At 40.1% G+C, this 15,349-nt stretch overlaps 1 protein-coding gene across 1 annotated transcript; it reads left to right on the forward strand.

Moving 5' to 3' along the window:
• Positions 1-7,275: 7,275 nt before the first annotated feature.
• LOC121729875 (homeobox protein prophet of Pit-1) lies at positions 7,276-15,349 on the forward strand. Its single transcript, XM_042118546.1, has 4 exons — positions 7,276-7,993; positions 13,057-13,180; positions 13,614-14,038; positions 14,751-15,349. Exons 1-4 carry the CDS (start codon positions 7,671-7,673, stop codon positions 14,938-14,940), a joined length of 1,062 nt encoding a protein of 353 aa, XP_041974480.1. The 5' UTR covers positions 7,276-7,670; the 3' UTR covers positions 14,941-15,349.

Consider the following 15,349-nt stretch of genomic DNA (forward strand, 5'->3'; position numbering starts at 1 on the left):
TCAAACTTCAATGGGTTTTATAAGCATAAAGGACAATGCCCAAAAAAAACCCATAGTCGATTAAAATAATTTATGTACAGCAAAGTAGAGCATAAATAGTAGATTGAAAATATGTAATTCATTTTTTTCTAAACCATAACCGAAACCGATAATTTGAAAAAATAAATCTGAGATACAAGTATGGTATCTACTTCGAATCAACTAGTTATTTCCTTTGTTTTTGTGATTTTTTTCGTGAAAGCGATGTTGATAGACAATAATGTACAATTAAATAGAAAAAAAATCGGCCAAGTGCGAGTCGGACTCGCGCACAAAGGGTACCGTTATAGAGCGAAAGTAGGGAAATATTGTTTTTTGTGTGGGATTTATTTTATTTTAATTTTGCGATTAAATATTAAAGTACACACATAATTGAGGATTTCGTAAAAAAATCATGTGTCTACGTAATATAGCCATTATAGAGTAGGAGCCAAAAAGGGCAAAAAATCACGTTTTTTGTATGGGAGCCTCCCTTGAATCTTAATTTTATATAGTTTTTAGTATCTGTTGTTACAGTGGCATCAGATATACACAATCATTCCCTCGATACTGCAGTGCATCCGGGATGTTTGCCGATGCAGGAGTCGACGATTTCTATGCGATTATGCGGAAAAAGGTAGCGTCAGTGGTGCATAGAGTTCGGGAGAGCCGGAATGGGGTCCTGAAGATGATAGCGGAGCGAATTGACTCTCCACTCCTTCGCAGACTCACTGAACTACATGTCAGGGTAGCAAGATGAGCTGATGAGCTGCATTGTGATTATTTGTTTAGTTCATAATTATTTTATTATCAAAAATTATTTATAATATGGGCTTCTTTGTCTGAAAATAAATTTTATTTATTTATTTATTTATTTATTTATTTATAGCGGTTCTTGAGTAAGAGCCTGGAGACAGACAGACGGACAGACATCGAAGTCTCAGTAATTGTGTCCCGTTTTTACCCTTTGGGTACGGAACCCTAAAAAAGTATGTCAAATATAAATTATAATATATTTTAAGAATAAACTAAATCACAAGTGGCTTCACTCTACATCCTCTATCGGTTGTATCACGGGGAGTGCTCTAAGAATTTGTTCGGAATCATACCACCTGCAACTTTTCGCCATCGCTCCACGCAAAAAATATACCATCCTCATCACTTTGATGAGTGGCAATCTTCCACCGTGCGTTTTTTGCGTAACTTTCTGCTGCGCACTGTAAAACTCTGAAATACACTGTCACTATATTTTCAATACGACCTGTAAACCTTCAAAGGCCGGCAACGTACTTGCAGGCTGCAGCTCTTCTAATGTTACGAGTGTCCATGGGCGACAGTATAGTTGCTTTCCATCAGGTGACCTGTTTGCTCGTTTGCCCCCTTATTTTATAAAAAAACGATCATATAACTGATATCGTGTACTTAATAATCCTAAAAAAACAGTACATATTGTATACAGATTATTTTCTATACCAAACTAACATTCTATACTGTCAGATATAAAAGTGATAAATATTTCAACATTAAATTCATAAATACATAATTACAACACTGTACATCTGTATTAAAAATGTTTTTACTACGTACTAATCGCCAAACTATCGTTTGTAGCATCGCGTCGTCCTGAATATCATGTAGATTCCTATAAGAAAAGTCAATTAGTTACGATCGTTTTTAAAGTACTCGGTGATTGTTTAATCCAAAAAGGACATTGTATTTGGGATACAGTATAAGTAGTCTACTATGCCGCATATAAATGGTTTCTTTCAATCGATTACGGGTTTTTGGTCGATACATTTTTGGGCCTTCACCTTTAGTTTTTGATATTAATGAGATTTTTGCAGTTGTATGTCTTTTAACAATTTATTTATGTTGGGTGATAAATCTGATGTTGACAGTTATAGCAACAAGTCAGAAATATGTTGCTCAGTTAATTCGTTCCTAATGCGGCAGCCAATTAGGCGGGATTTCTCAGTTTGGCGGGATATTCAAAACTTCCTTGTTATGCCATATTGTTGCCATTTAGTATACCGGGTAGTTTCCGAACCGGTGGTAGGCCTCATGTAGACACGACGTTCTGAAAGAGTTAACTTTGTTAACCTATTTGGAAATAAATATTTTTGATTTTGATTTAAAATTCTTTCGCGGACCATAATGTGGCCCGCGGGCTTGGGGTTGGGCAGCCTCGGTTTAAATATTACTTAGCATCAACGTCAAGGGCTCTAGCACCGAAGCGCGATACATTATTGTTTATCCAGCAGGTTGCATAGCTATCGCATAGCTTTTGTCGCGGGCTTTGAGCGCGGCGACCGAATCAAGAAATTCCGTAACGAAAATAAACCTAACACCCCCCACTCCAACCGTCAGTGCGGCGTTACCGTGCATCGTCTAACTCCGTATTGTCTAATTGCATAAGTTGATAAAAAATGCTATGCAAAAGCTTTATCGCGGCAGTCTCCGAGTGCCACACGTATTTTTTTATCGTACCATCAGATCAATTGACCTGGACCTTTGTTATGTGGTAGGTTATTGTCAATAGTCATCCTTACTTTCATACTTCCATACTAATATTATAAATGCAAAAGTGTGTCTGTCTGTCTGTTATCTCTTCACGCCCAAACCGCTAAACGGATATGGCTGAAATTTGGTATGGAGATACTTGGAGTCCCGGAAAAGGACATAGAATACTTTTTATCCCGGAAAAATGTACGGTTCCCGCGTGATCAACGAATTTTGGCGCAACGGAGTTGCGGGCGTCATCTAGTAATCTATAAAGTTAGGCATGACATAACCCGACGAAAGTAAGGTCCACCTGCCTATGATTCAATTTCTCCAACAGTACAATAATTATGAAGCATATCTCCAACTATACAAGTAGCGAATGCAGTTATTTATAAGGCCCACATGAGGAGTGCGGGTAACCAGCAGCTCGTTTCCTAATTAGCGTCAATTGAGCACCGGACAGGACACGTGCCAAAATATGCCGCCGTTGGATTTCGTCACCGTAATGTTCCATTCATAATTCCCAGCAATTGTCTTGTTGTTATAGATCAATGTCACTGTGCTTATAGCAGGTGAATCGCACTCGCTGCTAAGGAAGATAATATTTTTGCTATTGCTCGACAGTATTGGTTTTGCTATAGAAGTGACAGACGTCGTATAAATAACGACACGTGGTCACAATAATTTAATGTTGTAGGATGAATTAGTTAATAATTAGTTTTAAAATAATCGAGTACGATATAACTAAAAATAATGTTTTACTTAGGATGTGTAAACCTTAAGTTTAATCAAGTAAAATCTAAAGATTTTGCATGGAAAGATGTGGCATATTACTCTATTATGACGTAACGTAGTCAAAAATACGGCGACGACACTGCCAACACTACGAATATAATATTTTCGCAGTCTTCGCGAACAAAGAGTCAGAGTCGGTATATTATTATGTAACCATGTATATTGCAAGCACTCTTTACATACATGAAACTAATAGAAACCGGTACATACAGACAACTAGACGCAGTAAACACATTTTATTGGGATCATACGGGGGCAATGACGTATATTTTATGTCAGTTCCAAAAAAGATAGATGTAAAAGTGTCAAGCTAGAAGTGGGAGCCGGTGCGCGAGGTCATTTCAATTGAAATCAATTAAAGCAATTGAGTCCAATTGAGCGGGCGGCAGATTCAGCGTCGCCGCTCCCGCGCCCGCCGCCCGCCGCCCGCCGCCCGCCGCCCGCCGCTCCGCAGACCAGGATTTTATGTGCGCGCCTACGCGTCACATGACTCACGAGAATAATAACCCAAGTCATTTTGTATGTTTACACAGAAACTTGTGTTCTAGAACGCAATATTCTGTGGTATCGTTAGTAGGAGAAACAATAATATTAGCATATACTTCTAGGCATATATTTTATAGAACTTTAACACATTGATCTTCTTTATGCCTTGTTGATAATTTTAACCACGTACGTCAGTCGCTTACCGTTAGAAAAGATTTCAATGATTTTTACTACGAATAATAAAAACTAAGGAATCGTAACTCCCATACTATTACCGTTTTAAATTTGGTTCCTTTTGATCTGTCATGTAACGTCAGCCTAGTACCGCTCAAGGTCACCTAAATATTGCAAATGTATTGAAATGTGTACCTAAGGTACACTTTTTTGACAAGTATTGTGGAGCATGCTTTTTGACGGAGTTACTTTTCCTTAGTTTTTATTATTCGTAGGATTTTTAACAATTAATAATTCAAAAGTCTTTTTATCGTTCGATTTGGACATGAGTAAGTTGTTTGTAGCCACATACGATTTTTACCAATTTACTCAAAAGTACGCTGTACGAGTCAGTATGTATGTTTTATCACGTAGCGCTTTTCATTAATAAATTTGATTGCTTTATCAGATTAAATTACAATCTAATGAATGGAGAACAGAAACAAGCGAATTTTGCAGCATTTACAAAACCCTCGTTTAGACTAAACGCGATTAAGCAAATAGAAGATAGTTTACGAACTTTAAATTACACGAGTACAAAAAAAAAACATTACTTTGATTCAATTTAAGCATCAATCGTTATACTTCCGATTTTATCCGAATCCATATCATAGTTTTTGATATTTCAATAAAAATTCATCTAGAAATTTCGTAACAAGAATATATCACGGTAAAGTCGACATGTAAGGTATTTTCATGTAACTTGCGTTTATTTTTATGTATACTAAAGATTTACAACCTCGTATCGTGGGATCGTCCTACGACGATCCCACGATGCGACTACGTCGTGTGAACTTTTTTGAAAAACTCCCTAAAGGGTAAACTATTTAAACTATACAACACTATATCGTTGCCGAAGATGAATAGTCATAAAGGACATTTTTACTGCACGATACATATCGTTCGCCGAAAAGTATAGTCGTATACACTCATGTACAAGTACCTAACAGTTTCCTATTACATAAGTAGTTACAGTAGTTACAGCGCCACTGGGTACATTGGCCACGAGTTCCCCGCTGCGAGGCGGATGGTCCTTAGCTATTGCGTGCGCACAAGATGCGGGCATAACGCACTACAATAACAAATATTCTTTATCCTGCTATTGCGACACGCGATCAAGAGGGTAGACCAATTAAAATACTTATCAGTAAGCCAATCTGTTTTGTAATTGCTGTATAGAGAAGAATAAAAAAATATGGAGTGAATGCAATAAACGTGTAGTGATTAAATGGAGAACAGCTGATTTATTCTATACTATATATACAATCTACATTAATCTTTATCCTCACTAATATTATAAATCCGAAAGTGTCTGTCTGTCTGTTTCCTATTCGCTCTTAAACGGCTGAATGAATTTTGTTAATATTTTGTATGAAGATACTTCGGGAGACGGGAATGGACATAGGATAGTTTTTGTTTGGGGAAAATGTACTGTTACCGTGCAATAAACGACTATCGGCGCAACGGAGTTGTGGTTAGTAAAATATGAGTAAAAATCACCGTAAATCACATACATCGTTACTATACACACATCACATACATTGGGGGGGCAATTTACCCAGGTTCTGACGCCAGGGAGGGGGGAAAATTACCCAGGTTCTGGTCCAGGGGGGGGCAAATCAGATTTTTCATAAGCTAGGTGTTTATAAAGAATAAAAAATTAATAATTTTTAGTTGTAGAAATATTTTATTGCAAACAAATGGCAAAAATTACTTTTCTTAATTTTTATACATAAAAGTACTAGATAATATACTTAGTAGGGACGTCGACATAATCCAGGGTGGGGGAGGGGGGCGGCTGCAATTACAATTGGATATATACAATATAGACAAACACATAACCCACACTATTGTTCGCGGCGTGAAAAATGTTAAAATATATCGACCGACTTCAAAAACTATACTTTGCTCTGTATACATAATACATATTATTGCTTCTAAAATTTAATACAACGAAAGGATAAACTACGACCACTTTTAATTTGTGTAGAATAGATTTTTTAAATAGGCTTTACAAAGCCTTTGTTCTTTTATACGTTTTGTTCTTTTTAACTAACTAACTAACCCTAAAAATAAAAAATTAAATATTAATGTATATAATACTAACCAATGGACCACAGAGTAGTCTGCAATAAAGGTATTTGGTATTTGTATTTTATATTTTGTTTTCCTTTTAATTCTCACACGTAGCTCTTATTTTCTGGTGATCTCATCTTCTTTGAATATATGAAACATTCAGATGATACCATTATATTAATGATGCAACAAAAGGATACTTACGGTTCATGTATGTATAATGTCCGCATAGACTCCATCTTAGCGCGCACAAAGCGCATCATCCCAAAGCACACGTCACCACATTGAAGGCTTTACACAGCTTCATAATAGTATAACGCCTATATCACAGACACTACACTCGGATACGCTGACCAAAATGGCTGAAAAACTTGGAAAACTTGAACACGCTCTCACAATTTTGATCAAGATCAGTCAGGTGATCAGGTGGTAAGTCCCGTGACCCACATATGGCCCATACCGCTGCACGTAACCGCAAGTGCATCGGAGAGTGCAATTCGTGCTGTCTGAAAGTCACCAATGAGCCCAATGAAGGAGAGATCCCGCTGCCGAGCGCCAGCACCAACCTAAATAGACTCTGATCATCTAAATTGACTTCAATTAAATAACAACCGAAATTGTTGAAATGCGCCATTACTCCCTCGCCGCTAATCTAAGTGCCAATAGTCGGGGCGAATGTTTTGTTAATAATCCCCGGCCGTATCGGTTAATTAATAATTAAGTGGAGCCGATCACCGCGACCCCGCGGCCGCCAGTCCTCGCGCCGCCTGCTCCTCGCGAGCAGCGACAGCGCCGACCAGAAGATCGGAGCGGCGGAGGAGATCGATTTGTCGGTGCTGCTATTTTGTCACAATAGTGCAAATACTTACTCCGAGATCTTTTAGGACAAACAATGTCGTATCGCATTGTTCGGGAAGCGATTCCCACGGCTATAAATCATACGAGGACATTCGAGTGGTGCCAGTTCGGATTTACAATACCGTGATATGGACTTCCAAAATGATGTGGGCGTTCGCACCCTAAAATGCCATCGAAACAAACACCGCCGAGATGAGCTTGTGGGAATCCCGCATGATCGGCGCCCCGGAGCCCGGCGCTGCGGCCGAGGGGTCCGGCGCGAGGGGACCGGGCGAGGGGTGTGGTGCCCGGCCGTCGCCATTGGTCCCCCACGCGCGCCTCGCACGGGCCTAAGCGCCCGCCGCGCCCTACGTAATACCGAGCTTCAGCCGCGGAGCTACGCCACAGAATCGTACTCCAGCATCCGCGCCCGCCGAGCTCGGTCCCCGCAACCATTGGCCCGCCGACTCTCTCGCGCCTCGTATTATCGTAATATAAATTGACCAACCGCGGGGCAAATTCGGTTAGTTCGTTAAAGTTGATTAAAGCCATTTAACCGGGACGGACACCGCGAAACGAACGGCGCGGGCGACGATTCGGGCCGCGATCGAATGAGCTGAAGTGTTCGCCGGGCCAACTACTCGATCGGGCTCCGCGGGCCGACGGCCGCGGCAGGCACCGGCGCGACGGAGCCGAGCGAGGCGCGCACGGAGGGCGCCGGCCCGCCCTCGACGGACGGCTACATGTACGTGTGCGGCGACGGCGCGGGCCCCGGCCCCAGGTACGAGTGCTTCGAGGGCGCCGGCCTGGAGCAGCCCACCTTCGAGGAGCACATGTTCGCGGAGTTCGGCAAGGAGCGCGCCGTGCAGGTGGTGGTGGGCGACGTGTACCGGGAAGACCTGCCGCCGCCCTGCTTCCCCGACCCCAAGCGCAAGGACGAGCCGCTGCTGCTGGCCGCCGATGCCGCGCCACCCGCCCCCCAGCCGCCGCCCCAGGCCCAGACCACCTCCAAGAAGAGCGACAAGAAGAAGAACGACAACAATGGAATAAAGAAGAAGAAAACGAGGTATGTCGAATGAGTGTTATGTAACATGGAATGATTATATTATTTTGCTGAAAAGAATGAATGTGATATGCGTTAGCCATCTGGCAACATCGGAAGTTCCTTTTAGAACTTAGTAAGAAGTAAAACGGTGCTTAACTAACACGACTTTAAAAGTTTAACCCAAAGTATCGAGTTGAGACAAAGAAAGATGCCGCGTAGCAGCCCGCTACGAAGACGCGTAGCTGGCTACGAAGAAAGTCTACGAGATTTTCATACATTACATGATACATAATATTTAGTTTCGGAAACTTTTTTATTTTATTTACATAATTGATTTTAATTAATTCATTAATTTAAATTTAAATAAGATAAATTAATTATGAATAAGATAATTCACTAATAATATTATAACCTATGAATTACAAATTCATACATTAAAAATAAATTATTTTAGTTTAAAAGTAACCGAAATTTTGGTAATAAAAAATGATATTACAGCAAATGTTGTAAAATTTTAAGGAAAAGCTGCATGCCTTAATTTGGATTCTTAATCTATTAGTTTGATTAACTACTGCATTTAATTATACCAATCGAACTAATTTAAACTTGTTTGTTTATATATTATACATGTACGAGTACTTTCATTTATTTTAGTGTTATGTCAATTTAACTACAATTATTGTTTTAGAAATGGTAATTTATATAATTTCATTTATTTATCAAAAAGCAAATTATACGTACTTGATATATAGTTAATTTATATAATATGAAACAGATTTTTAAATAAATTAGAATCCCATACCTACATACATAGACATAAATCAAGATCTTGATTTATTTCTGTGCCTACATAACATTTAACTATCAAAACTTCTTCTAGCTCAAGTTACAGCTATAAATAGAAATATATGTTTGTGGTGTACTTTTTTTGTTAACAATGTTTAAGAAGTTACTTTTATGGAAACAGTAACAAAACTACATATTCTGTAGCATCTGTCTATAGTCCCATTAGTAACTACAGTTTACGATGTTGACCTGGTGAGTGGTGACAGACGGACGGATGGTTTTTACCCTTCAACTACACACCACTTAGCAACAGCCAACAGGTGTCTACGTTTTCGTAGCATCGGTATAAAGCTATGTCCACATTATGCGCCTTCGTCTTCAATTTTCGTCATTTTCTTTCATTCAACTTGCATGCGTCAACGAACGCAACGCCAACATTGTCATTTTTTAAATTTTGGATACGGTCAGAGGTCATGCGCCGCGGGCATGCCTCACGTTCGCTGTTGACTGCGCTATAAGCCTATAACGCATGCCCTTGACGAACAGAAAAAGGCACAGTGTGGACAAAGCTTAAGACAACCGAGCCATCAGTCTAGCTAAAAGTTTATCGTGGTTTTAATATCAAATTATCGCTATTTCTATCTCTGCTATCTAACGATTTTTGGCACATCATTATCAATAACTAAGGCTCGATTTATAAGCGTACGCGCAAACGAGCGGTTTACACCACGTGATCATAAGCAATTACAGAGCTCCAAAGTGACTTTCTGCCGCGCACTGTAAAACTCTGGAACGAACTGTCACCAGCAGTATTTCCGGACCTATACGACCTGCAAACCTTCAACAAAAGAGTGTATTCCCTCTTAAAAGGCCGGCAACGTACCTGCAGCTCTTCTGATGTTGCGAGTGTCCATGGGCGACGGTAGATGCTTACCATCAGGTGACCCGTTTGCTCGTTTGCCCCCTTATTTAATTAAAAACAAAAAAAATGATAATGCGCATAGAAATTTTCGTAATTTTTGGCAACGCTCGTATTTCCCGAGCGTCGGAAGACGTCGCTGCAAGCGCTGTTTTAAACTTAACTTTAAGAAAAACAGCGCTTTGCAGCGACGTAGAGGCGCCTGACGTTGCTTGGACGTTACCATGGCACCGCGATGGCTTCCTGGTGAGCTTTTGCCACCGGCTATAGGATATTTACTTCTATTTCCTTTGAACAAGGTGCAAAATGCAAGTTTCATAGATTCGGGTGTTTTCGTGATTACGACAATTAGCGAAGATTTCCACGCGCATTAATTTGGGAGTACTGTAATTGTATGTAACGATTTATTCAAATAGCGGCAGTCGCGCTGTTATTTACATACAATCTATGCATACAATTGGTTGTGATCTCGCAGTGTGCCCGCCAAACTGCGCATTTGTGTGGACTCCAAGAAGTCGAGCCTATATGTTACCTTTGTTTACTGCACTCAACTTAAAAACACTTTATTTTGAAGTAAATTCGTTGCGCCAAAACTCGTTTATTGCTTGGGAACGGTACACGTTTCCGGGATGAAAATAATCCTATGTCTTTTCCCGGCACTCAAAGTATCTTAATGCCAAACAACAAAATCGATTCAGCGGTTTGGACATGAAGAGGTAACAAACAGACACACTTTCGCATTTATTATAATATAAGTATGGGCATCCACATGTTTATGCACCGATGCAATTTCAAAATTAGGGTTCCTCCATAACTAATACGATGATGTGTGATAACTTGTTAGTTGTTACCAACAGATGGTCTCGCGCCGCGTGTCGGACTCCACCGCCGGCCACCGCGTGTCAAATCCACTGCCCCCTTTAATGAAGTGTCAAACACTTTTGCAACCCTCCCCTATTTTACCTGTTTAATTAGCTCACTTAATAAATAATTTAAATGAAATTTAAAAGACTTTTTTGTATGAATTTTAATAGACTTCTGTTTTATTCAATGATAATTTTTTTATGCTATTTTTTATTAAGTACTTAAGTACTTAGTAAATGAGATACATATTTTGGGACTTGTGACGACTGTCCCACAAATCGATCTCAGAAGTAGATAAAAGCAATATTATTAACAAATTAGTTACGAGTATATGTAGGTGAAAACGGGGTAAGTAATAAGTTTTGCAATATAAAAACGTCATAAGTAATAAAAATATTAAGGTCGTCAGTCTCTAATATAGGATAATAATGGAAAAAAAGAGCTGAGCCGTGATGGAGTAGAATAAAGATGAACTGTAATTTTCGTACCAAGGTAAAATTTAACTATACCTTGGTATGAAAAAAAATACTTACAAAAGAGAAAAAAAAAATAATGAGAGAAAAGCTCATAGACGACTCGTATTGTAATTTAAAATAATCTGCTAAGTGCGAGTTGGACTCGCATACGAAGGGTTCCGTACCATTACTATGGAATAATAAGCAAAAATTGTGTTTATTGTATGGAAATCCCCCCTTAATAATTTATTTTATTAAAGTTTTATTATTTAAAATTATTAAAGCATAAATAAAACTGTGTCTTTTTTTAACATTTCAAGTATCTACCTGCTGCCATTGTTGATATCGAGCAAAAAATGCCAAAAAAAACACGTTTGTTGTAAAAGAGCCCCCTTAAATAGTAATTTTGTTTTTAGTGTTTGCTAATAAAGTGGCAACAAAAATACATAATCCGTAAAAAATTTAACTCTCTAGCTATTACCGTTGTTGAGATACAGCCTGGAGACAGACAGACGTACAGACTACAGACGGACAGTCATCGAAGTCTTAGTAATAGGATCCCGTTTTTACCCTTTGGGTACGGAACCCTAAAAACAGCAGGATCTCTCCCCAGCGCAGTATAAAGTCGCAGTCACACGCGGTCAATTATTAAATGTGATATGATCAGTAATAAGCGCCCTTATGCAGGCGCCGAGTTCAATTACCCGTATGACTGCAGGAGCTTAAGAAATGTTACATAAAATCTTACAATATCATTGTAGAGAATAGATTCATATCAAGAATCGATAATTTATATCAACTATCAAGATTTATATTGATTTCTTTGACGGTTCTTGAAAATAATAATAATTTGTCCTTGCTTTAGTCGAGGTTACGTTTTTCACACGCGCCACTGTATTCATTCGATTCAAATTTACTTTACTTAAAGGAAATATTTTCTTACCTATATTGATAAAAAATAAAAACTTTTATTCAGTTACAAATTTAAACAGACTAACCATTAGGTACCAACTGTATGATATTATAAATGAGATGTTTCTGCACTTCCCTTCTTGCGATTAAGTCAATCAACCGATTTTGATTAAAACTACTATGCAGGTACTTCGAGTACCGGTAACAACGTATCTATATCTAGTATTTTAGAGAAAAAATTATGGTTCCGCACGAACGAACTTATAGGCAACATCCACATAATAGACAAAAATTAAATGACCGCACAATCACCAAACACTACAAAGTGGTCATTAGAATAACATTTTAATAACACCTCCGTGTACAAGTGCTGTCAAGGTGTAACAAAACAAAGTTAAGTATAATACTTTAGGGAGCACATATTGTGTCTATTATAAAAACTTAACTGTAAAAGTAGAGCAGCTTCGAAAGAGCTACTTTTGACTTCTATGTTTCTATGGAAAATGTCCAAACGGCTTGAATTTCTCAGCGCTGCTAGTTTCTCAGTGCACTCTATATACAGGACACATACACACCCTAATAATCACTTTGTTTTGTTACAGCCTGTATAACGTAGGGGTGAATTAGTTTCACGCTCAATCTCCCGCGAGGCGCGTGCACCCGCAGACATATTGCACGCGCCAGTTGGGACTCGGGATGATAACGCTATGAATATTTTGTATAAATTGCCCGACGATTTAGATCTTTATCAATGCATGCATAATATTTGATGCGATGCGAAAGAGATGATACTTAATGATACATATTTTACTGATCTACGTCGCGGGTCGCCTCTAGCGATTTATACAAAAGTATAAAGTTAAAATGATTTGTTTTAGCCTAATATTATGGGTGATCTCATATATATATCTCCAGTTAGTCGTAGAATACGACATTAAAAATGTTCTATCATAAGTTATATTCAATTGCTCGCGAGTTATACTTAGAATACTGCACAGTGCATTATTATATTATAGTGAGTGTGGCAATTTGTCACGCTCACTTCCATACTGCTAATTGGCGCACTTGCCGAGGTGGCACGCTTTGCCACACTCACTATATCTAGTCATATGGCATCTGTTCTACAACATGATATATATCGTTCACAGGACGACGTTTACGGCGTACCAGCTGGAGGAGCTGGAGCGGGCGTTCGAGCGCGCGCCCTACCCCGACGTGTTCGCACGGGAGGAGCTCGCACTCAAACTCAACCTCTCCGAGTCCAGAGTACAGGTAAATTACATTAGCGCGCATACTATTTTTAGATTTAAATTTTCCTCTCCTGCAGGGTTGCCTGGAAGAGATCGCTTATAGCGATAAGGCCGCCCTTGCCCACATTTATGTTTTTCATAAGTTTGGTTTTAGTAACTGATTGTAGATAAGTACTTAATTTAATGTGAGCAATACCTAAAGTATCGTTTACAAGATGACATATACCTTTGAAGATGTTACGAAATTCTGCGATAAACACACATACCCTTGTGTATTAAATAACATCTTTATTCAAAACAAGACCTGCTTCTCTCAAAACTGAATGAGCAGTGGAGTTAACTTATTGCTCTTTACATTTCTTTCGTAACTCAAAGCTACTAGATCAATATCAATTCGAATATCTTAACCACCCCTGCAAACTAGAAGCAGAATGTTCAAACCCCAAATTTTGCAGGTTTGGTTTCAAAACAGAAGAGCAAAGTGGCGCAAGCGGGAGCCGCCGCGGAAAACCGGCTACATCGGGTCCAGCTCGCCCAGCTCCACCACGCTGGGGGGCGGCTTCCCCGGCATCGCCAGCAACATCCCCGCCTTCCCGCAGAACGGGCTCCCCGCACCGGAGAACTCCTGGTCCTACCAGCACTCCTACGAGCTGTCGTCCCACCACCTGCTGTCGTCGGGCGGCGGCGGCTACCCCGCGTTCAACGCGCAGCCCGCCTACTCGTACACCACGGTCCTGAACGGGCACGACGGGCAGATGTTCGCGCCGCGCCACTACGAGTACAGCGAGGGCAGTCCGCCGCCGCTCGCCCGCGACTACCCCATGATGGCGCACTCGCCCCAGATGGAGGCGCACGCACACGACGACAAAATCGACTACAGGTGAGCAACAACTTTCCCATCTATTGGTAAAAAATATTCTTACGCCAATTCCTCTCGCCGAGTTAATTCCCAGTAGACCTCATCGCGGGCTTCAAGTCAGAAGGGCGTATAATATACGTGGGAGAGCCATGCTTCGGCACGAATGGGCCGTCTCGACCGGTGTAATACGTTCACACAGAAAAGCGGCGTGAAACAGCGCTTGCGCTGTGTTTCGCTGAGTGAGTGAGTTTACCGGGGGCCCAATTCCCTTCCCTATCCTCCCCTATTCCCTTCCCTTCCCATCCCTACCCTCCCCTATTACCCTATTCCCTCTTAAAAGGCCGGTAACGCACCTGCAGCTCTTCTGATGCTGCGAGTGTCCATGGGCGACGGAAGTTGCTTTCCATCAGGTGACCCGTTTGCTCGTTTGCCCCTTTCTTTCATAAAAAAAAAGAAGTTGTTTTTAAGGAGTTTTTTTAAGAATAGATGTAAAGCGCAATATTGGGAGTTTTGGAATAGTTAAAATACCAAAGATCATTTCACGTAATTAAATAGACACATGCAAATTTTCAGTTAGAGAGTAATTAAACAAAAAAATTATTAAGTTTTTTTGTTGCTTTCTAAAAAGTAGGGGCATCGCTTATACGCCCTCCCGGTTTCTAGCCCACGTCATGTAGATGTTCTAGAAGCGTTAATTTTTAACCAATTAAGAGAATACATGATTTAATTTTAGGGTACACGAGCACGAGGACAAGTACGCGTGTGCGCTGGAGGAGCAGCCGCGGTACGCGCCGCCCGACGACTACGACAAGTGCGCGATGGTCGACAAGTACGAGTTGGAACGACCCGACGCCGTCGTCGTCAAGATGGAGCCCAGCTCCGGCCAGACCTACGCCTCCTCGCTTCCCCCTTTTTTGAATTGAAATACTCCTTTTCGAAATTATCGTGAGCTCGAGCAATTTCGAAAAGGAGTATGGTAGAGAATATTTTTACACGTCGGAATCATTTGGAGATCTCACATGATTCGTCGACAGAATTCTGTAGTATATATACCTATTGGGTAGATACATTTTTGCAACTGAGGAATTTTGTATATTTTTTTGACCAAATTCTATATTATCGCATGGTCAGCTTGATTGTGGGTTCTTTAAAGCGAAGTCTATATTCGTAAGGAAAAGTTAATCTTAAAATTTTAAACGAATGTTTTGATTGTTGTGTGTGCCTTAGCAAATCGTAAAATTTATATTATCTAGGTCTAAGTTTTGTACTTTAAGAACTGCCAGCTAGGTTAAATTTAATAAAAGAAATATACCTTGCCACAAATCAATAAAA

This window comes from Aricia agestis, chromosome 8 (assembly GCF_905147365.1).
Source record: "Aricia agestis chromosome 8, ilAriAges1.1, whole genome shotgun sequence".
NCBI classification, from domain to species: Eukaryota; Metazoa; Arthropoda; class Insecta; order Lepidoptera; family Lycaenidae; genus Aricia; species Aricia agestis.